Source organism: Pagrus major, chromosome 19 (genome assembly GCF_040436345.1).
Source record: "Pagrus major chromosome 19, Pma_NU_1.0".
Taxonomy (NCBI): domain Eukaryota; kingdom Metazoa; phylum Chordata; class Actinopteri; order Spariformes; family Sparidae; genus Pagrus; species Pagrus major.
The window spans coordinates 3118492-3143145 of NC_133233.1; the positions used below are offsets into that span (position 1 = coordinate 3118492).

Consider the following 24654-nt stretch of genomic DNA (forward strand, 5'->3'; position numbering starts at 1 on the left):
TCAGCTTGACATCAAATTTGCAATTAATTAAAAATTTAAAATGCCAGTGTCAATCACAAAAAGCAACCTGTGCAGTATCTAGGCTGTTTAAGACCAATTCAACTAGGGCCAGATGTTTCTTTTTCTTTCTTTTTTTAAAGTGACGTACCGAGCGGCCAGACTTTTATATTTCCTGTGTCTGACCTGTAAAGCTCAAAATGTAAATGTGTTAAAACAAGAAGAACATTTCTCTGCTTTGTTTATTCTCATCTCATCTCATTATCTACCGCTTTTTCCATGAGGGTCGCGGGGATGTTACCGCTTAATCCCCTTTCAGGGGGTTGCGGGGGTTACTGGAGCCAATCCCAGTTTCTCTATGGGCGAAGGCCAGGGTACACCCCTGGACGAGTCGCCAGCTCATCGCAGGGCCCTTTCTGATGGCAGAGGCCGCCACACAAGGTGCCATCTGCACATCAGGAGCAATTTCGGGGTGCACTTTGTTTTTGTGCTCATCATTGGGTCAGTTTGCTTGCTAACAACATGATCAGAAGTGGAATGAGGCTGGTAAACAGGTCTGGGCTGTGTGAGTTATTCACATTGCTGAGTAAATTTAATCTATGGTTACCCTAATAAACTTGGACCTGGGTGTAGGTTACTCATTTGATAAAAAGGGGAAGTCATGTATTGAAATGATTCTGGCAACAGGGGGCGCTGTACGCCAGCCCTGACGTTGTTGTGTATTGGAGACTTTGTGGCGATAAATCACAGGACAGATACTGAGCGTGGGTTTGAAGGGCTGACCTGAGACTTCTAATGTGGACATTGTACTGAGCTCACACTCAGGGCTCACAGTAGCGGGTCAGTAGCGGGTCAGTTGCTGTCGTAGCGAGCGTACGTGCTTGGTGTGGTTCTCCGCTGGCATCATCAGCGTCAAGTGTCCGGGGAAGAAAAGTTGCTCCAGGAGCTGACAGTATGGGAGACGTTCTTCAAAGTACCAGACAGTGCTCAAACACAAGTCGGAGGTTCTTCTAAGTGAGCTGTGAACTTTTCCTGAGCCGAAAACAAGCCTGCAGCAGCGGGGAACAGTAATGGATAGCCGGGGTTGCAGTGGAGACCCTGCCGCGGAGAGCAGCGGGTCGGCCCGCAGAGAGGAGCCGAGCAGCGGAGGACGGCCGGAGCTGCTCATGTACCTCACCTCCCTGCAGGAGAGATACGGGACCGCGAAGTTCAGCCTGGCGGCGTACCTGCTCTGCTGGGCTCTGCTCAGGTGGTACCGGGTGAGATTCTTTCCTTACATGTTGAGCTGTGACTTTAAAGCAGTCTCGCTCCAAGGTGAAGACGAACACTTCGCTGGGCCTGAGTATCGAGAGGCACAGACAATATGAACAACATGAGCTTTACTGGATCATGACATGTCCCGTTCAGGTCGATGTACACACTGTATCCACCCGCTGCGTTTTAATCACAAGTGTTGATGACAGACTGTCTGTGTCTGTGTCTGTGTCTGTGTGGGGCTCAGGTCAAAGTCTGGAACTTTATTGGGATGAACTTGGTGAAGTAGTGTAGATGTGGTACAGGCTAAGTGAAGTCACCTTGTTTTCTATTGTTACTGTGGGACTACACTTTTAGAAACGACATCCCTGTAGATTTATGTTGGATTAGTTGAGTCAGACTCAAGCATACATCTACAGCATGACTATATTCAGTGTACTGTTACTGTCCAGCAGAGGTGGGTCAGATAACTTGTTATTGAAACAAACTACATGGTACTTTAGTAACATACTCCATTGGATTACAAAAGAATGTAACTAAATTTGAATAATTTTGGATTACTGTAAGATTACTTAAAAATCAAACATTGAAAATATTACACCTTCTACTCAAAATGGACACAGACACAAAAGTTTGAGTTCCAATATATTTTTTTCTCTTTAAACATCTCAAAACATTTTCAATGCAAATAAAATGCATGCTGCATATTCAGCATTTACAGCTGGTTACACTGAACAACTGTTACAGAAACAGTAACTGGCACAGACTACAGGTCTGCTGTGTGTTCTACAACATGTGGGATCTGTTTGTGTCAGGGAAGTACTCAGATGTTTAGGCAGGCAGGGGCTCTGGCGAAAAAAGGGCCACTCACCCCACCCACAAATTCTCTGTTCCCACCAAGTATGTCGCCACACCGCCTTTCATAATGACACAATGTTCATAATGCTCTGTACTCAAACACTTAATTCCTAGAAGAAACCACAACCTTTGTTTGTTCCTAAGCTTCTCTGTCATCTTTAAATGTAAATGATCTCAGATGCCAATTTGCACAGGACTAATGTTATCACATGACCTCTGTGTTTGGTGAAGTGTGGTTGGTAATTTGCGGTGGAATTTTTACTTTACGATGCATAAATAATTGACTGATTATTGATGGAATCAATAATTCTCTCAGTTGTTCCAGAGTTTCAGTTACTAAAGTTTAAGTTAACCAAAACCTGGCAATCATGCTGATGAAAAAGCCTAAATGTTATGTGTGGTACTAGTGCAGTATTTCAGTCTGCACTATAGAAAATAGACAACACAAGAGGACAATAACATGCTGAATTTCTACAAAATGAAGGTACTCCATTAGACCTGCTTTCTGTTTTCTACTTTTGATGCCATGTTGCTCAGTTGAAAACAAATACAAAACACATAACTCCACACAGGGTTCATGAATGAGTATTGATCCTTCCGGATTAGAGCCATGGAAAGATTAGCTGCTAAAATCTTTTGTAGATGTTTGGAATAGTTGACCAGGGACGGACCAGTATTGTGCAGCATGTTGGGGTTTCAGATACAATGTTTATTATGTTTACAAGAGATCATTATAGTTGACTGTCTGTCTTTTTGTTGGAGAAACCTGTCTAGAGGAGGTGAGCCTCATCATGACAAGGCGAAAATTTTATGTCACGATTGTCCTTGGCAAAACAATTGTGATTCACAATATTATCCTGATAATCATCAAAATATGCTTAAAACATGTATAAGGACATTGAAGCATACTAGAAGCATTTTTCCTTACATTTTGCTTTGAAACAAATGTTTTTATTGTATTGCAGACAGGATACACATCTTTTTGTAGCCGTCATCTTTTTATTTGCCTGAAAAAACTGTTGGTTCGCAGGGCAGACACCTTACTGTGGCGGGTTCTGCAGGTGGGCACCTCATCTTCCTGTTGTCCTTTAGTTTGGAGTCTTTTTTGTGGGGAAACGATGTGCAAGCTGTGCTTTCAGCCATGGTCAACAGCTTAGAATTTTAGAATGACTGAAAAGATGCAGACTGGGGGAGTCTGCATCTTTTCACTCATTCTAAAATTCACAAGGGGGTTGTGGTAATTAAAAATAAATCAAGAGTTGGACTCCTTGCAGTCCTAAAATATCATTTTTAACTTCATAAAGTTATTATGAACTGAAAATAATTAAATTATTATGAAACACAAATGATACTCTTGGCACACATTATTATCTACATAATGACTTGTGTGCATAAGTTAAAAAATGTAATCTTTCTGGGGCTCAGTAATATTCACACCTATGGTGTGAAGACTAATATGTAAGGTACAATTTTCACAGTAAAAAAAAAATCATTTCATTGAGTCAGTTTGACTGTGGTGTAACTGAGTGTCCCTATTCTTGTTTCCTATAAATTATTACACATGCAGCTATTTTTCCTCAGTGACTGATTTACATATATTCAGTGGCTACCATCAGTGGCTAAGCAGATATCAGTGTAAAATAAGGTGGAAGAAGGGTGTGTAGCAGTGGTTCCAGACCTTTCTGTTCTGTGACCCTTAAAAACTAATCAGTGTTTACTTGTTACCCACCACAGCACATGTGGACAAATTGTGGAGGACAGGATGTTTGTAATAATCTGGCATGTTTTCTTGGCGCTTTGGTCAGTGATTTAAATGCTGCAGTGCATCATGAAAGTTTGTCATGGCTCTCTGCACATTGTCTTGACAAAACCATTACCCAGCTTAATAAGAGAAGGGCGTGTCATAAAGAGGGTCTCTCTACAAGGTGGAAAATGTCTTATGTTCTCGTCCCTGCAGCGTTGATTGCAGGGACAAGAAAAGTCATGTCTTAAATCTGCCTGCAGGTTCAACTCAGTTCATGGACGACTGCAGACATGCAGTGTGTACAGGTGTGTGAGGGTGAGTGGAAAAGGCTTTCAGTCATGGTTACATTTTCCTGTTTTTCACCTCGTAGATTAATAAAGGTGTCAGCATGCACCAAATCAAAATTTTCCCAGGATGGAGGGTTGTGTCCTCCCTGACCCCTATCACTGTTTTCATCCACTGGGTGTTAGCTAGTGACTAGCTAGCTGTCATTCATTCCTCAATTAGCCTGTTCACTGTGTACTATCCTCTTTTTTAGAAGTAACTCACATCGCACAGTTTTATATTATCAAACAGTGTTCATTTTCTGAAATTTAACAACATTTTCATGATGAAATAACTTATATTTATGACAATCTTTTAGGAATCCTGTCTAAATAACCATTAATATCTCTGAGGGAATCTGTCAGTTGTCGTTGATTGAGAGCTGTCGCGTGCCACAGTGCCCCTCACACACATTAAGACCTGCAGGATGAAGAAAACGGTACATGTGGAATACCTACTCTCTTTGTATCCACATGGATCTTCCTATTGCTGTTTATTTCAAAGATGTGTTTACTAGCGTATTCCTATCAATTATTGTAATTGCTCTAACATTACTGTTCAGTGCTGGCATGATGTTGCAGGACTGTTTTTTCTTCAATATTAATTAAATTTTAATTTACATCCAATCCTTTCATCTGCATTTTTGTAATCAATAAGTCTATCTAATCACAAAATGGCCAATGAAAATCCTGACATACAGTTAAAACAATACTAAAGTTTGCAGCAGGTGCAGGTTTGGAGAGGTGACCAGCTCTCCATTATAAAGGGTTAGGTCCCTAAATCTACAAGGTGTTACTTTAAAATGGGATTTAAATAGGGACTGCTTAAGCTAGTAGCGAGGAGACTCGCCTAGCTTCTCACTGCCTACGTCTGAACATCCACCCTGCTTCCTCTGGCTTAGCACCTGACTTGAATAACCCTTGAGTCAGATACGGCCACCAGCCACGCCCGTTAACAGCAGCTCTCCTCTAAATGATGTGAGCACTTGGTTTGGTGCTAGGATGAATTTTAGGGGCTTTTTGTAAACCCTAAGGGACTGTTTCAGTTTGTAAGGCTAGAGTAACCTTCAAGAACCTTTAAGATAATTTGCACACTTATCACCTACTTTTTACTTCCATCAAAGAATCATAAAATCAGTGTCCACAACTTCTACTTTAACTACAGTTGAAGGTTTATTACAAAGTTTTAGCAAGGGCAAAGCATACAGCTCAATCTTATCTCAATTACTATCAATCATTATCAAGAATAGCTATTGATAAAGATCACAATTCAGTATATAATAAATATTCATCTAAACGAGCTGAGGCTGGTTAAAATACTTAGATGTAGTAGAGATTGAGAGGGTCAGGCCTTTCCGGCTGGTATGCCTTTCCCTTCCTGCTGAAAGTCCAAGTCCTTGCAGTAATTCACAACCCCGCCCGAGGTCCCCAAATTTCCTCAAAGTCCAAACTGCATGCCAGCAGAGTGAACAAAAGAACTCCAATGTCCACATTGTAATCCACAGTTGGTTGGTAAAAATGGCTAATCCTCCTTGTGCTCTGTTATCCTTGGATCCAACTGCGAATCTCTTAAAGTCCATTCTGCGATGATAGGCTGCTCACATACTCCGTCTTGTAGGTGAATCCAAGGTAGGAGAGCGGAGGAAGAACATCGTCTCCTCTCTTTCTGCGTTTTTTAAACTCTCAGCTGGCCATCTATTGCTTCAGAGGGGGGTTTTGGCCATGCAGCCACTTCCGTTAGCAGGATGACGTACTGGTCAACTGTTGTTCCTCTTTTTTTTTTCCAACAAACTCATTGTGACATCTCGACCTTTACCTCACTTCAGCTTGTATATTACTTTTGTCTGATTAATCTCTTCATTTGATTTTGTAACTGTTTCTCATTTATAACTTCATCATAACTTCATTGTAATCATGACAACAATAATTACACATCTGATTATTAATACAATACACAAATAGCAGAGCTGTTATATATTTCTTAATCACTTGTTAGAACTGGGTGTAATGCCCTTTACTTGCTGATGGTATATGGCCAGTGTGTAGCAATCTCAACTCTTTTGATAATAAATAAACAGTTAAAGAGTAACTAATACTCTGTGTAGCGTTTGAGAAGAATAGCCTGCTTTGTAGCATTATTTTAATACCCCTAGTTTTACTTGTAGGAGTAATGTGTCAGTAATGTAACTGTGCTCATACTTAAGTACAGATTTTCAGTACACCTTCCACCCCTGGTAAGAATGTGTGACAGCACAAAATAATATAATGTTATTTTTCAAATTTTATAAGATGGGGTCCTCTCCTCTGTTAATGTGATTTACTCTCACAGGTGTGTGAATTGAATGAATGAATGCAAATTTATTTCAGACAAAACAAAAACAAACTAAACTAAAACAAAACAGAAAACCGTTTATTAATTAATAAACGATTGATTGTATCGAATGCTTTCTTGAAATCAATAAATACCCCAGCTGCATATTTCTTTTGGTCTAAGGAGCTTGTGATTTCTTCAGTAAGTTCAGTGACTGCTAAAGATGTTGATCTGTTGGATCTGAATCCATATCGACTGTCAGTTAGTAAATTGTATTTGTTCAGTCTGTCAACAAAGAGCTTTTCTACAATTTTGGAAAATTGATGAAGCAGAGAAACAGGCCTGTAGTTTGTGAAGTGGTGTTTGTCTCCAGTTTTGTACAGCAGTATGACTTTTGTAGTTTTCATTTTACTTGGGAATTTACCAGTTTGGAGTGATAAGTTACAGATGTATGTTAGTGGTTTAGCAATTCCCTTAATGATTTTTTTTAAAAACTATTCTCATGTCAATGTCATTACAGTCAGTAGAAGTTTTGTTTTTACGTTTATGAACAATCTTTATAATTTGACTGTCTTCCACTGCTGTCAGAAACATTGAGTCAGGATTATTTTTGATGAAATCTCCATTCTTCTCTTCAGATGTCACAGAATCAGGGATTTTTCCTGCCAGTTTTGGTCCAACACTTAAGTGCAACACTCAAGTAATTATTGAAGCCATTAACGACATCATCCATATTATTTGTAATTCAGTTCAACTCCATTTAATTTTTAACCTCTGATTACAACATACAAGGTCAGTGACGAGGAGCCCCCTACACAGAGCACAACGTCTTAGTAGTGAGTAGGAGAATAGAGAATGGAAGGTCCATTAGGTCCAGGTAGTACATGGGGCCAGTGGGTACGAGGAGTGGATGATGAGACGCTATCTGACAGGAAGAATGATGTGGTGTATGGCACCGTGATGACATCACATGGGACAGCCGTGGGCAACACTCCATCATTGAAATGGCAAGGACCAAGAAATTAAATGAACACTAAAACATCAGCTTTCTGGCTGGTTAAAAATATGAGTCTAATGAGAGACAAGGTCAAGAGGGGAGACAGACAATAGCCAGTGTCTTACCCTCTCTCTTGTGAGCACGGAGGGAAGGCTGAGCTTGAGCTTGTCTTAGCCCTGTGCTTGCTGGACTATATGTGTGCATGGAGCAGAAATGCTCTCTTGTGAGGATGGTTCAACGCTCGCTGGAAATAATCTGTGTGCTTGTATCATGTGCACACACCTGGGTTTTATGTGTGTGGGTTTTGAGACTAATTAAACACCATACTGAAGATCAATTTCTCAAAAAAAAGTATTTTTCCATTAGAAGCGTCAAAGCATTTAGGGCAAGTCTACGAAGGTTACTGACCAGGAGTCAGTGGACATTCGCATCTGACACTAGAGATACGTTGGGGTTACCGTCTCCACATATAGACAACCACCGGTTATCACGTGACTAAAGTCCCATACTGAGGTCAGGTGATGACAGCTGAACCATTTCAATGAAGACTGAGCAAACTCCATCTGCTAAAGAAGACCATTTGAATGGTAAAAAGCTTAGCAGAAAAGCTAGAACGTAGACCTTGCGTGAATATTTTTTTCATCAAACCATGCGTCCCATGTAGCCAATTCAGTTGTAGTACAGCAGTGTGTTAGCATTTCCCATTAATTTGAAGCCAGGAAGGTTCTTGAAAGTTTTCAGTGCTTACCTTTTCCCAGTTGGTTCTGGTATCCACTGGCTCTTCTCCTTGCTCTTTTTCTATTATTTTTTATCATAGCCTTTGTAATTGTGCAAACAGTATCAGTATGCCTAAAGCACTAGCTTGAAGTGTTGACTAATACAGACAGGGCCTAGTTTTACTGTAGTATATGTAGTAGACAACCCTCACTGTACCACATCATATAGTTTGATGTTGATTAAATTTGTCAAGGGGCTGCAAGTTTTCTTTATGTGGAATCCTGTTTTCTGTGATCATCAAAGCACCACAGATGGACCATATGTTACAGTTGCTGCATCTTAAAGAAGTGCAGTGGTGTGTATGCTGTTTGTAAAAACACCAGTTAACCATCTTATGAGGCTTACTTTTGTCACAGCATGTTTTCAGAGCAGCTGTGATACAAAGTGACTTATTGAAATGAATACTCTTGCTTCTTGCAGTAGGAAAGCAGTTGAGTCAGTTTGTTTTTTATGAAAAGTTGTAGGATTGTTTTGAGTGACAGGTGCAAACATACGTAGAGAGGCTATGTCTTTAAGCCATATTTTTACAAAACTCTGCGGAACATACTGAACAGATAAGTGGACAATAGAGAAGTGGAGTATGCTGCAGAAGTGGCTTGAGAAGTGTTTGAGAAGGGTCCTCTGTGATCAGGGTGGCTTTCCTGAAAATGATGCTATAAATGTCTTACAAAAAGCTTATATTCATCACTGTGTTTTTTTTCTTTCTTCTCTTCAGAAACTCAGAGGCCAGTCTGCTCCTCAACAGGTAGGAAAGTCATTTTTTAACTATTAACTTGTTTTTGGACAATTGTCTTGCTGGCTCTGCTCTGTTGGGAGCAGAGGGGTACATGCTGTCATAGCAGCGGATAAGTCACTGATCCACACTGTTGTGGTCCTGCTTGGCAGTAGAGCTGACTGGGGCCACCCTGAGGTCTCCTCTCTTAAACTAAAGCTGTCGATGGTCACTATGTGTGTAGCTGTGTTGGTTACCAGAGACATCTGTGTTCACCTCTTAGTACTTCTGTAACTTGCAGTATTGTCAAAAGTATTGAAATATCAATACATATAAATACTGCATATTTTAAATGGTTTCTGTACTTTTTTTTTGCAGTATTGATAATCCAGTACCAGCTGTGTTTTTTTGCTCTCCTCTCAGACAGCAAGTTGACACACACACACTGTTATAGTGACCTCCTCCAGAAGTAAATGAACTTAGACGCTGTTGTGCTTAACACACTGTACGCACTGTGACTGTGATATATAAATCCTGTCTCTATTTTGAAGTGGTTTGGTTCAGAAGAGCTGAGCCTGTTATGTTTGTCTTTCAGTCTGCTTTGACACAGGGAAAAAAAGAAACAGATTTCAGTGCCGTGATCCCCACTTGAACCTGAATATCCCAGCCCATACAGTCTGATCGTCAGTGGTCCCTGGGGTATTCCCCTGGGAGTGGATCTCATTGTGTTAAAAAAACAAACTCCATTCCACACTTTGAGGGCACAGCATGAGGAAATGCTGTCAGGTTCCCTCTCTATAATTTACAGAACTACAAGGAGTTAAGTCTGGTTCAATGTGGAGCTCCGAAACCACAGCACACAGCAGTAATAGAACTATGGGAGCTGTCTGGACATGCTGCTGCTTCTGCTGCTACTGTAGCTGTTTTCCTAATTTCAGATTTATTTAGTGCTTATTTTGATTTGTTTGGTTATGTGTGAACCAAGCCACAGTAACAAAAAATGCCAGTGTCTGCATGAGATGTTTGCAGATGTACAGGTTGTCTAAGTTCTCTTATTTTTATGTAGGCTATTCAACTGCAGTGAAGCAGTGGCTGGCAATGCGGTTAGATCTCAGGCTCCCTCCAACTTTGCTCTTGTAAATATGTAAAAAAAATATGTATGAAGAAAAATCACATGGAAAAAAGTAGAACAATCTAAATAGAATCTAAGACCTAAAATAGTGCAGGAGCTAAAATATAGAAATAAACATAAAATATAATACTGCGGTGGCCTGGTGAGTAGTAGTTAAATGTATAAACTGTAATGTAACCAGGCTGTTGAATATTTTAGTACGTAGCATGAGACCACGAGTCAAGATACTTCTATTTTTCATTTGTTTTGAATGTAAAACTTGTTCTTATTTATTACAATAACAATACCAGTGTAACAATTTGAGTAAAAAGTTGAATCTTTGAAAAATGTCCATGAATTTCAAAATGTCTTAATATTTGGTATGTCTCCCTTTTGCTTTAATGACATCATGCACTCAATTTAGACATGGACACAAGTTTATATAAAACCTGATGACTGGCATACCAGCAATATAATGACTAAGGTATATGAATATATTTCCAAGTGAGATATAGTTTTAGACAATAGCGTTTATATCAATATAGGGTGAAGTTGCACTGCACTACATAACACCTTTCTTCTGTAAAGCCATACCAGTTTGCTGTCAACAGTTAGGGAGACACAGTGCTGCTATTCAGTCTGCTAATTAGTCTACAGTGCGACGTTGGTGTGTATGTTGTACGTGCTATGCAAAATGAGTCTGTGAGATGAGTGAAATTAAAGCAGTAGCACACGTGCGACACAGCATTGCATCTATGTGACAGAGCTGCTTGATTGTGTCAGGTGAGGGTTTGTGTGCATGTTTGTCTGTGAGGTGAATCATTGAGCATGGTAGTTGATGTTTATGGTGTGAAAGTGAGACAGCAACTGGATGCAGACAAGAGATGTGTTAATAAAAGTACAGCGCAGTGATGACACAACTAAACACAACTAAACTACAGTGCGACTGTTGTTAAAGGAATAGTTCACTCTAAAACAAAATTCAGTCATTATCGACTCACCCTCATGCTGATGAGAAGTCCAGTGTAGTTTCTTATTCCTCAAAGTGCAGCTGGAGACCCGCGGTGGTACCCTCCGCCAGGAATAATCCATATAACGAGCGTAAATGGCGACCGAGAGGAAAAGGTCCATAAAACTACACAAAAACTTTGTAATATTCCTCCATACTGCTCGTCCGCTGCAATCCAATTGTCCTGAAGTGGTGACATCCAGAGTTTACTCGAAACAACGTCATTTAGTACATTTTTCTAGCCTAAACAGTCACTATGCTATATCTGCCTGGAGGCACGCTCTGCGTTCACACGAGTCTCCCTCACAGCCGATTGCACTACGGAAGCCGCGCCAGACAAGATCAACAGAACTCGTGACACCGGTATTTACTTCCTGCTTTGAGTGACCGCGCGGCACACAAACACAAGAGGGATCTGCCTGCACCAGTGATTTGAAACTTTGACACTCACAGCAGGATGTAAATACCGGTGTGTATCTATCGCGAGTCTTGTTGATCTTGTCTGGCGCGACTTCCGTAGTGCAAACGCTGTGAGGGAGACTGAACGTGAACGCGGAGCGTGCCTCCAGGCAGATATAGCATAGTGACTGTTTAGGCTAGAAAAATTTACTAAATGACGTTGTTTCGAGTAAACTCTGGATGTTGCCACTTCAGGACACTTGGATTGCAGCGGATGAGCAGTATGGAGGAATATTACAAAGTTTTTGTGTAGTTTTATGGACCTTTTCCTCTCGGGCACAATTGACGCTCGTTATATGGATTATTCCTGCCGGAGGGTACCCCCGCGGGTCTCCAGCTGCACTTTGAGGAATAAGAAACTACACCGGACTTCTCATCAGCATGAGGGTGAGTCGATAATGACTGAATTTTGTTCTAGAGTGAACTATTCCTTTAACCCTTTTAAATCCAGAAAATGGTCTGGGTGTGTTTTTTTTAATTTTCATTTAAACTAAGAGTGCTTAGAGTTAAAAATTGTTAGGTCAGGAAAAGCCTATATCCTAGCAACTGTGCAGCTGATCCAGAAGTCAGCACAGACGGGCCATTTTCTCCTGCTGATTGTATGTCTTCTTTTCAGTGGCAGTTACTCACAGTGCTGTAGTCAGTGCATTTGTGTTTGAAGGCATCTCAAAGGGCTTTGGGCAGTTAAAGCTGCCAGGGCGACACTGGTGCCAAGTACTAACTGCCACCTTCTCTGTGGGCCATTTTAATTGGCAAGCATGAAGGAGCACAGCATGGGTATGTGACATGTTTATTTCTGCTGTTAAGTTTGGCATTGTAACATGGGATTTTACTGACCAGCTTTTGGGGCCAGCCTCAAGTGGCCATTAGAGGAACTGCAGTTTTTGGTATCCTGTGGTAGAGCTGAAAAAATATTGCATGGGGGCTTGTGTTGGCCAACGCAGAATATGGCACAAGTAAGGCTGTGTCTCACTATGTGAACATGAGAATCTGTAATCGAGCCGGAAGAAGAGTTCAGGTCCACAGAGTCTTTTTAAGTGACAAAAGTAAGAGTTACGTAATGACCAGCCTCATTAGTTCCACTGTGTTTGATTTGTCTTGTCTTTGTTTAACCAGAGCTTTACTGGGTCGTACATTCTCTCTGATAGCCAACCGAACTCTAACAAGTCATGAAAACAAAACATATGTTCTGCTGCTCTTCTTATTCTGCCACAGTCACAGGATTATGGGAATAACACTAAGGCTCTGAACTTGGTGACTTTTTGTGGGATGCTTGACATTTTTAAAGGATTAGGACCAAAAGCTTATCCTACACTTGTACTCACTGTAAACCACTGCAAATTAGGACTGAGATGCTACAGTACCTTAGTGGAGCTGTGAAGTGGGGACATCATCTGCTTCATGAAGGATGTATTCACCTCTATAAATAAAAAATATAAAATATTTTCTTAGTGAATTTCTCAATGTTCCACAACAAAAAAACACTGGAGACATAATAGAGCTAAAGATAATTTAGCGAAAGTATAGCAAAAGCTTGTGTTAAAGGTGCAGTGTGTGAGATTTAGGGCCGGATCTACTAAGATCCCAAATTGCTTGTACTAATCTGCGTGCGCAATCTAGAAATTTGCGTGTGGGGTTGAACCACGGTTTGCGGGCGATTTACTAAGAGTGATTGCGTAAATGACAACAGATGCAAGCGTGTTGGAGACATGCCTATTTAAATGAGGGTTTAGCGTGTTTCATGGTTTTCAGCATGGCGAGTTTGAGAGAGCGAAAGCGCAAAGTGAAATTCGACCCTTTGGAATTAGAAGTGTTGGTAGAGGATGCGAATAAACATTTCAATGAGCTGCAGCAAAGGAATCTGACGGTCGCGCAAAGGAACGCCGTGTGGGAGAAAATCGGTGAAAAAGTTAATGCTGTTGGAAAAAACAGGCGAACAGTGGATGAAGTGAAAAGGAGATACCAAGACATCAGAAGAAGAACTAAAGAAAAATTGGTGTATAATAAAAGGTCTGCAAATAAAACAGGCAGGGGCACCGTGGATGAGATGCCTCTGACCAGCATTGAGGAGCAGGTGCAATCTGCTCTGAGTTCCTCCAACAGCTCCAAAATGGCAAGGCTGGATAGGCGATATGTTCTAGTGATAGTTTCCTCATTCACCCTCGTGTTCACACGAGGGTGAAAAATGCATTCTCGGCGTCTCCTTCTTGCAACAATAACCGCAGCCATGTGTGCGCAATTACGCATACAAACCGTTTGCACCTCCCTTTGAGACGTGTTAAATATAGAAGCAGTTTCTATGAGCAAAAATGCTTTCAGGTTTGATAAATCACTTTGTGTGTGCTAAATTAATATATTTACATTTTCTCCACCCAGAACACGCACAATTGCGTGTAAACGCCTCATATTGCATATTCATTGCTGCAAACGTACTAACTGGATGCAGACGTGCTATTTTGCACCTTTGACAGACGCAACCCTTTTTGCGCACTGTTAGTAAATCAGTTTGTACAATTTTTTGCGTGTGCAAGGAGTTTGCACACGTTTTAATACACGCAAACCTTTAGTAGATCCGGCCCTTAGTATCTAGAGGTGTGGTAAAAACGTGAAAATCGAATGGCCCTGTCTTTTCCAATAAATCCTCCTAATGCCTCAAAATTCTACATACTGCAGCAAATCAGTTTGAAGTTTTATCTCTGCTTAGGATGTTGTGTTTTCACCCATGTACATTTGTAGGTTGGTTGGTTTGTCAGTAGTATTATGCAAAAACTAGGGTTTCCTGACAAACTTGGATAAAGGATGGGTTTTGGCTCAAAATAGAACCCATCAACTTTTGGTTTGGATTTGGATAAAGAATTTTTTCTGACCTGATTCATTTAAAGTCTCCATGAAACTGAAGGCAGAGCTTCCATATATATACATGTCCTGTAAAAATGTTCTGGTAGGGAGGTACTTGTTGAGGAGATTGATTAACTTTGATTGATTTTTATTGTAGCCAATAGTGTAAGTGCAGAATGTGAATTATGCCCCCCATCATGCAGCTACATGTCAAAGTAGTAGACTGACCGGGTCACCAGGAGCTCACAGTGAACACGGCAGATTAAGTGATCAGATGGCTGATGGCAAACACGGCCAGAACAGATGCAGTATCCAAGACTGACGGATGCCAATTTGACGACAGGGAATACAGTACCAAGGTGGTTGGGCAACCTGGGGCCTCACAATCGTCAGTTAATATGAATGCTAATGATAGCTGTATGACTAAACAAGAAAGTGGTGTCAGATGGCAGCTGAACTCTGTAAACCACCTCAATACTAGATATCCACTTGTCAAACTGACTGCAGTTGGTTTCAAAGTTTATGTTCAGTCTTGACACTGGCCATGTTCATTTGGAGTCCAGGTACAGTTAGCTGCTGGTAGCAATTACTTTAGCAACAAGTAAAGTCATCTGTTCATCTGGAGACTCTGTAAATCATTCAGAGTTCAGGCAAGTCTCCATGAAATATGATCCAGTTTTACCCAAATCAGTTAATACAGCTATTTATTTTTATGTCTTTTTACAGTAAACATGAGTCCTGGTTTCTGACGGGCCAGTCTCAACCGTTAACTAATATGGACCAGGTTTGATACGAGGAGCGTCCCCAGTCTAGATTTAAAAAGTCAAATATAAATGAGTAGTCGAAATAAATCTTCAAGTCACAGAGTAAGAAAAAATATACCAGCTCTACACGCCTACACTCTGCTGATACCCAACTCTGTCGTTCCTCTGCTGCTATGTGCCTCTCCTGTCCCAGCCTGCCGTGTCTTCTAGTCCTGGTCAGAGCCACTGTAAATGATTGTACTGTAAATCGTACTGTATCCCCTGTCGTCAAATTGACATCTGTCAGTTTCAGAGGCTGTGTCAGGTCCCTGTCTGGTGTCTGGCCACGTTCACTGGTAGGCAGATGAGCCCGGAGCTGAGCCCTGTTGCCTGCGGATACTTCCCTGCAATCTGAGGCTGCAGTCCTCGCAGACTGAGTCAGCAAATAGGGTTAGCACCATGGCTAACTAAGCTACCCAGCTAACTGCAGCTAGTGACTACAGCCAAGGATAGCTAGCACAGACCATCAGGTGTTGGTTACTCTGGTGATTTGCTGCCCCCTATATTTTTGGAAATATATATATATATAATGATATATATTTCTGGACATATTTTACAAATGACACGTTTAGGGAAGTTTAGCTGCCATCTCACAACAAAATGTGAGCAGACATGCCGCTCTGTGACCTCTGTGTTGATAGTAGTGTGTGAATGTGAGAACTCAGCAGACACACACACACACACACACACACACACACACACACACACACACACACACGAACAGTCATCACTATATCAGTGTCTAGAGGAAAAGCTAACAAATTCCTCTCAGAGGCTTAGGGCTGGAGTGGGGTTGGTGGGGTGAACGGGCTGCCATCCAGACTTTAACACACAGTTGCAAAGTTGACACAAGAGAGATACTCAGGAATTTGTCTCTTTTCACATCCAGCCAAGCTGAGGGGAATAGATGGCAAGGAAAGACTCAACTGTCCCATTTCCCATGCTCCCTTATTGCATCCATGGCTATGAGAGAGGCTCTAGTCTTCTCATCTGCCTTACATTGTCTCAGCTTTGTCCTTGCATGTTCCCAATCTTACTTATTGTTGAACTCTGACTTCCTATCAACAATTACACACACTACACTACATTGCTATACTGTTCACACTACACAACTTTCTGTCTTGTAATCAAGAATTCTGCAGTCATTATAGCAGCAGCATGTGTTATATTCCGCTTATACACTCTTATAACATTTGTTGTAAGAGTGGCGTACTTTCTTTAAAGGTGTTATTGATACACACTCAGCCACTAAATGTGGCATCCCCCGTCCAATCATTGTGGTCCTGACAACATTTTTTGAATCATTAATGTACATTAATAATCACTAAAGTTAGCCATAAGTTTTAACAGTAAATGTGCAGTGTAGATTATAGTCTCTCAGTGAATCTCAAGTCCAAACTAGGCTACAGTAAATCTCCCATGTGTTGCTTCACAGCTACTGGAGAAGTGAAGACTGTAAACACAGTCTGTTTACACTCTCCCACCGTCCTGCAATCCTGGAACGCTGTGGTAAAACCTAGTTGTTTTGCAGTGGCCAGGTCAAAGCTTAGCCTATTATAGGAAATACTATTCTTAATGTTAGATTTAGGCTACATGTGGGTGAATTTGTTGCTCTGAACTTATGTGTCAGTGGTCAGGCTCCCCCCAGCAGCACTGTGGTAATCTGTGTGGTGAGGTCTAGCCATTTGTTGTCGGAAGTGAGGGTGAGAGAAGCTCCAGCATGTTGCTACAGGTACAGAAACGTGCTGTTACGGGTAGTTTAGTTACTTTAGTCAACCATAAAGTGTCTGGATAAATGCATTGTGCATCAACAACAACTGCGTATGTATTGAGGAAGTGGATTAATCACAGAATGTGGGGTGGCTGTGGCTCAGGAGGTAGAGCAGTCATCCTCCAGTCTGAAGGGTCGATGGTTCAATCCCCGGCCCCTGCAGTCTACATGTTGAAGTGTAACCCAAATTGCGTGTCTGAGTGTGTCTGAATGGTGGCAGGTGGTGCCTTGCATGATAGCCTCTGCCACCAGTGTATAAATGTGTGTGTAAATGGATGAATGCTGACTCTTGTTGTGAAGCGCTTTGAGTGGTCACTGAGACAAGTAAAGAGATTTCAATCAATCAATCAATCTTTATTAGTATAGCGCCAGTTCACAACAAAAGTTGAGTCTGAGTCCAAACTCTAATTAGTATAAATAAAGCCCATTTGCCAGTGTGTTTTCTTTGGTGATTATTTTGTGCAGGGAAGGTGCAAAGCTGCGCCTAAACTCAGTTGTAGCTTGTGATGCAGGGTTAAAGTTTTCTGTTACTCAACCCTCAACAATTCATGGCCCACACTCAGACTGCGACCACTTTGTCGCATTTTGCTACCATTTTTTGGAGACTGTGTGACTCATTTTTATAAATAAGAAAGAACACCTGTGCAACTTGCAAATATGCCCCCCGTCCTTTTGTTTTTTAGAATCACCATCATTTTATATCATATGAAACACCAGGATCAGCTTTCCCATTGGTAACATAATGCCTTGGCCACAGCAATAATAATGAACAGTTTTAACGTTAGTTTAGTTTTAACACTATTTATCAATAGATAGTTTTCTAATAATGGTTTTAGGAGGTACTGCAGCCTCCCTTTAAAATGTCATGGAAAAAGACTTTCTCTTAAAGCACTACTTCACTTTTTGACTTGTTTACTTTAAAATAAAACAGTACCTTGTTATTTCTGTAAATTGTCTATTTATTGCCAAAGGATTTATCATTAACATGGTTAAGATGGACAAAATATAAATGTATTTTGTTGGCTGACAATTTTAGTTCAGTTGCAAATCAATAGATAGGTCCCAGCAGTCAGCTGAGTACAGAAAGAGTGACAGCACTCCCACAGATTTAAAAATAAAGGTCAGGAACATTGAAAAATAAATTCCTTTTGGTTAGTAGCTCAGAAAACTAAATTCCTGTTGATATTCAAATAAACTGATATTGGGCTACATACTGTAGATAAAATTGACATGACTATCACTGACACAGCACTGTCAGCATACCGGTGGTTGCCAAATTGTCCTTAGACAGTATATTAGTGACTGTGCAATATTAAAACTCACAGGTGGTACTTAATGCACGTGATATTCACCACCACTCTGGCTGAAGCCCATTCATTATTTTGTGGTGATGCACAAAATAATGAATGTTTAAGTTTGGACAGAGTGATGTAAACTTGATCCTTTGACTGTGCCAGTTAGGATAAGTCCTGACTTTTGAAGTTTGTCTACTCGTGCCGTTCTCTTTGTGTTTTCCTATAGCTAGTTTCTCAGTAGATGCAAATTGAGAGACAGACTAACTAACTATTGTTGATTTAATAACACCAGAGGAATATAAGTCAATAATATTGTGACGAAAGACCAAAAATTATCAGTGATTGTGGTTATGAATGTTAATTTATAGCCCACATAGCTTGAATTTGATGATGGATGCTTTGTTGTCTGGTGTTGGGGATTTAATAACACTGAACACTGAACACCGCTTTGGTTACCAACAACGTCCCGGTGTCTTCAAGGACTACAGACCTGTGGCACTGACCTCCCACATCATGAAGACTCTGGAGAGACTTGTCTTGGAGCAGCTTGGTCAAACCACTCTTGGACCCCCTACAGTTTGCCTATCAGCCCAAACTTGGAGTTGAGGATGCCATCATATACCTACTTAACTGTGTCTACGCCCACCTGAACAAGCCGGCGAGCACTGTGAGAGTCATGTTTTTTGACTTCTCCAGTGCATTCAACACCATCCATCTGGCTCTACTGGGTGAGAACCTGCTCTACAGGTGGATTCCCCCCTTGTGACCTGGATTATTGACTATCTGACTGGCAGACCACAGTATGTGCACTTACAACACTGTGTATCAGATAGAGTGGTCAGCAACACCGGGGCCCCACAGGGGACTGTCCTCTCTCCCTTCCTCTTCACCCTCTACACCACAGACTTCAACTACTGCACAGAGACCTGTCATCTCCAGAAGTTCTCGGATGACTCAGCAATAGTTGGATGTATCAGTGAAGGTGCTGAGGATGAATACAGGACTGTTGTGGACAACTTTGTCACATGGTGTGAGCGGAACCATCTACAGCTCAGTGTGACAAAGACCAAGGAACTGGTTGTGAACCTGAGGAGGACCAAGGTGCTGTTGACCCCTGTTTCCATCCAGGGGGTCAGTTTGGACATTGTGGAGGATTATAAGTATCCAGAGTCCACACTGATAATAAACTGGACTGGGTTAAGAACACTAACGCCCTCTACAGGAAGGGACAGAGTCGCCTCTATTTTCTGAGATGACTGAGGTCATTCAACATCTGCCGGACTATGCTCAGGATGGTTTATGGGTCTGTAGTTGCCAGTGCTATACTCTATGCTGTTGTGTGCTGGGGCAGCAGGCTGAGGGTAGCGGATGCAAAAAGACTGAACAGACTGATCCGCAAGGCCAGTGATGTTGTGGGAGTGGAGCTGGACTCTCTGAAGGTGGTGTCAGAGAGGAGGATGCTGTCCAAGTTACATGTCATCTTGGACAATGGCTCTCATCCACTCCATGACGTGGTGGTCAGCAACAGGAGTACATTCAGCACTAGACTAATCCCACCAAGATGCACCACAGAGCGCCACAGGAAATCATTCCTGCCTGTGGCCATCAGACTGTTTAATTCCTCGCTCTGAGTGTGGCATTATTGCTCTGTATACATGTACATTTCTTGTATTTTTGTTTTGTTTTTGTTGATATTGATATTATTATTATTAGTAGTAGTAGTACTAGTACTATTATTATTACTATTATTATTATTTCAGCATAGTCTGAACTTTGAATGGGAGCAGCTGTAACACAAACAATTTCCCCTAGGGATAATAAAGTATTTCTGATTCTGATTCTGATTCTGAACAAGCATGTGGGCCTTACCTGAACCCTAATGAACTCAACTAGCTTCCCACAGTTGCCCCACTCTTCAGCTCACAGTCACTGTTTGGTTGGATCTGGGCCTGACATCCTCTTTTGTCACCAGTTGTGCACCGAGCACAGATATGGTTCACTTGAACCAGGTTAACAAATAGAAATAGTCTGAAACTAAACCTAATGTCCTTCTTGACGTTTGGCAACCGATACAAATGACAAATGGCAAGTGATGACCATGATAAAAACACACCATTCAATGCAAACTGGAGACCTATTTATTGCATCGACTCATGTTTATTTAGATACTGTTTATAAGAGAAACTCCAGTACAGTTTAGTGAAATATAAAATCACTATCACAGCTGCAGTCTGCAGTTGAACACAGACCTGTCTGACTGTGTGTCAACAATGATGAAAAAGGTTATTAAAACTACTCTCAAATCTTGTAGTCAATTAAATGCCAGTGTACATTACAGTGAAGGCAGAGACAGAGCAGCTGACAGTCAGCTATCATGTTTGCAGGCTCATCCAGCATGTCTATGACATCACTTGTTTGTATGAAAATGAGCCAAGGCTTTATAGTAGGACTGGGTTACTTTGATCCACCTCTAACCCAAATTCTTCCAGCAGCTGAAAATAGAGAGGAAAAAAAGAGTTGAAAGGGCCGGTAGACGAGCAGAATGCAAAGGAGAAAGCCAAAGAAAGCATTCCTCACACATAAGAATGAAATGAGCCAGAGGGAGCGTAATGACCAACTCTCCTCTTTCAGGACCTGTGGTTTCTCTGCCTGGTCATTAGTGGGGCTTTTCCACCAGCACTTTTGGGAGCGCCGAGTCAGACCGTGCCGCTGCTGATTTGCTTTTCCATCACCAGCTTTACTGCGCCGAATTGAGCAAATCGTGCCCATGATGGACCCAATCTGATCCCCCATCTGCCCCTCAATTTGTAACAAACCCCCTCTGTTGCAAATTGATACTCAACTCATGTCTGTGCAGGAAACCTGAGAGAAAGACATTTTTAAAAGTCAGTGTGTACAGCTATCAGTACTTTTGGGGCTTCTAACTAAATCTCTTTAGTTTCTCTCCTCTTGATTGTTCTTTCAAAGATCTGCTGTGTTTTACTGTTTCATCGTGTTCACTGTCAGCTGTTTCAGGAGTCATGTTTAGTTACTGCTGCTGAAAACACAACGTTCCTGTAATGCTGCCTTATAATAAAAGCTTTTTAATTACTAAATAATGGGGGGCTTGAACACGTTTGAAACTAATTTTTAACTGAATAAGTGGAACCACTTTATTAGACATTTTTGGTTAAACAAATCTCTCCAACAAATGTGGACCAGTATAACAAGGCATAGGATGTACTTATGTTTTGCCACTCCTTTGACCGTTACTCAAGACAAGCACGTCATTAGTTTCAGACACACCCTCGAGCAGCCCAGTAGCAGTGGGAATGCCAAATCCCTGCCGTCCTGCCTGGCAATTGTATATGGACAATTGCCATAGGTTTCTGTGGCCCTCCAGGCCTGGCACAACAGATCGTTGTGTGTTTGTGAAAGAGAGAGAACAACAAAAAGACAGCAGACAACTGGTTTTGGGGCCAACAAGGGAAAAGCATGATTCCTTTATATCCTTGTTTGACAAATTCTCAACAAAACCCTTTTTTCCTGTCCAGTGAGCCCACTAAGAGATCAGATTAGGGTAATATTTCATGGTTTTGGAGGAACATAGTTACACAACATGTTAATGAGCTTTGCTTCACTGGTCTCAGCTTTAGAGGAGCGTCTACTCTCACCATCCAGTTGGTCTTGACAAAGTCTAGCTGGCACTCACTGTCAGTTCTCATTAAGACTCGGACCATACAGTCTGACCTATTCGGATTCAGAGAGAACACACAAAAATCTTGACCAATCTCATAGACAGCCTTTATGTATAGTACTACTGTTTGCATTCTGCTATGTACTTGTATTTGTTCAATCATGGTACATTTTAACAGGAGTCTCATTGATCATGGAGCTCGACCAGGCTTTATTGTAGGAGTCACTTATAAAGCTTCACACACACACACACACACACACACACACACACACACACACACACACACACACACACACACACTTTACAAACTTTGTGTTGTTGACAATCTCAGCCACAAAGTAGAGACTATGATGATGTATTGTAGTTTTCCTGACAGTTGCCATTTGTACTATCACACATTCGGAAAACTCTGTATTGCAACACTTTTTTATGTGTATCTCCAAGGTTAGAACTGTGGTACTCCGGAGGGTACTTCTACAATGAGGGAGTACCTCAGAAAAAAATTAGAATAAATAGAAATTGTTAGATAATTTATAAAATTATTAATAATGAAAATACGATCAGCTAAACCTACAGAACATACCACTGACCCACTGACCTCAGTCAGTTGTAAAACTTTAAAGTACACAAAGGTAGTTAGGAACCATGCCAAACAATTGAAATAGAAGGTCAAAATAATGGATACATGGTGACAGCTGTGCATGTAGATGCGGTTGGCAGCATTCTTAATTTGATTTGCTATTTTTTCCCTTTTATTACTGGAGCACATATGACAAAAATGCCCTGCTAACTGTGCCAAAAAGTGAGATCTGCTGTGTATTTCCACTGCTGAAAGTACCTTTTAATATAGGCAGGGTTTGTTACCGGCTGTCTTCAGGGTAACCACTTTCACTTTTCCAGCATTTGGAAACAGGGGAGACTGGTCTTAACTCTTCATGAGCTGCTGCATTTATTAACTGACACACTGTGACCTGTTCTGTACATTACTGCCCGACTGACAACATACAAACTGCTAACCATTTTTTCCTCTGCTCTGCTCACATACATGTTCACTTTTTGGCCACTAGCTTGCTCTAGCTCGACCAATCACTCCTTACGCTCAGCCACGCTCTCTCTTTTGCTCGACCGCACAAATCGCTACACATAGCACTCACGTGTGGTTGTGTATTACAGCAAAAGAGAAGACTGCTACCAAAGCACAAAAGGGAAATCCTACTTCAGAGTGCAGAGGATGAGACAACTTTAGCTGTTGCGATAGACCTATCAGTGGGTTGACAATGATTCCATTCTATTGACAATAGAAAGGCAAAAACAACTGTTCCAAAGTGTAACAGACTGAACTAAACTAAACTGGACCACCAAATTGTCTGCATTTTATTTTCTGTGGTCATTAATTTGAGGGAAACTTGATTAGCATGATTAGCCTAGTTTGATTTTACATAAGACAGACAGAGTTTGCATTTTACTTTAGCTTGTGATAAGCCCAAACTTGATACTCTGTCATGTTTGCTGTCATGTCTCCTCTCTTTGCACCTCGCTATTTCATCTCTTCCTCCATTTTGCAATCTGTGCCATCATGCCTTCTTCATGTAACATGTCCGTGTAAGTGCCTTCTGTGTCAGTAATAATCAATCATAAATCAATGCATTGATGACATTTTATTGATGAATTGTTTCAGCCCTAGTTACAGTACATCCTGCTAGAGGTCAGACACAAAAAGCTCATTGTTTTCAAGCATGGTCATCTGCCATCAATGTCTGTGTATCTATCTGTGTTGCTATGGCGATGGCACAAATGTATATCCAGGGGCCAGTAGCTCCTTTAATCTTTGCTACGTTTTTGGTATATTTTTCTTACTTTTTTGCCTTTATGGCACCTTCTTCTGTGGCACGCTTTGCATATGATAGAGATTCACTGATCAACATCGGAAAAGGAAGTATGGGGTTTTGACTGAGTGCAGCAGACTTTGAGACGATCTCCACCTGTGGCAGCTCCCAAGTGGCCAGCTAGATCAGCGGAACAAAATGTCACAGAAAGCAATGCAACCGCCCCAGGAAGAGAGGTGGCATCAGAGCGAAGCTGACCCTTGGACCAAGAGCTGTTACTCTACCAAGATTTCTTCTGGCTAATATCCGGTTGCAAGAAAATAAAGTGGATGAAGTGTGACTCAGGCTCACTCAGCAACGGGAAATCAGAGACTGCTGTGCGCACATCTCAACAGAGATGTGGTTAACCCCTAACTACTATATAGGGGTTATATATTGTTACCTAAGAGCTAGGTGGTGAGATGCAAAGATGGTAAGTATATAAACAACATGCCCATGTTTTACTCACCTCTGACAACTGTCATCATCTCACTCATGCTTATCACATGTTTGCCATGTAAGCAAGGTAGTGCACCAGCTAGAGTATGTCAGTACAGTAGTAGTTTAACATAGCAGATTGAAATGTCAGCAAATAGCATTAGAGCATCTATCTGCAGCTCAACAGAAGACAGTGCGTGTATTTTGAGTATGTTGAGTGTTAATTTCACACTACGTTGGTAGCCTAATTTGTGAGAAGCTTTGCTGAAAAGTAACTAAGTATACTCAAGTACTGTACTTTAAGACAATTTAGAGGTACTTGTACATTACTTTAGTACCCTATTTCAGTGGCATTTTCTGATACTCTTTCCACTCCTACACTTCACTTCGCTTTTTACTCCACTGCATTTATTATT

General features: G+C 41.2%; 1 protein-coding gene across 1 annotated transcript in view; it reads left to right on the forward strand.

Annotated features, from left to right (window-relative positions):
- Positions 1–867: 867 nt before the first annotated feature.
- LOC141014500 (rho guanine nucleotide exchange factor 4-like) overlaps positions 868–24654 on the forward strand; it is a 155019-nt gene continuing 131232 nt past the window's right edge. Inside the window, exons 1-2 of the mRNA XM_073488318.1 lie at positions 868–1256; positions 8977–9006. Of these exons, the coding sequence (XP_073344419.1) occupies positions 1068–1256; positions 8977–9006 (219 nt within the window). The 5' untranslated portion in view covers positions 868–1067. The remainder of the gene's footprint in view (positions 1257–8976; positions 9007–24654) is intronic.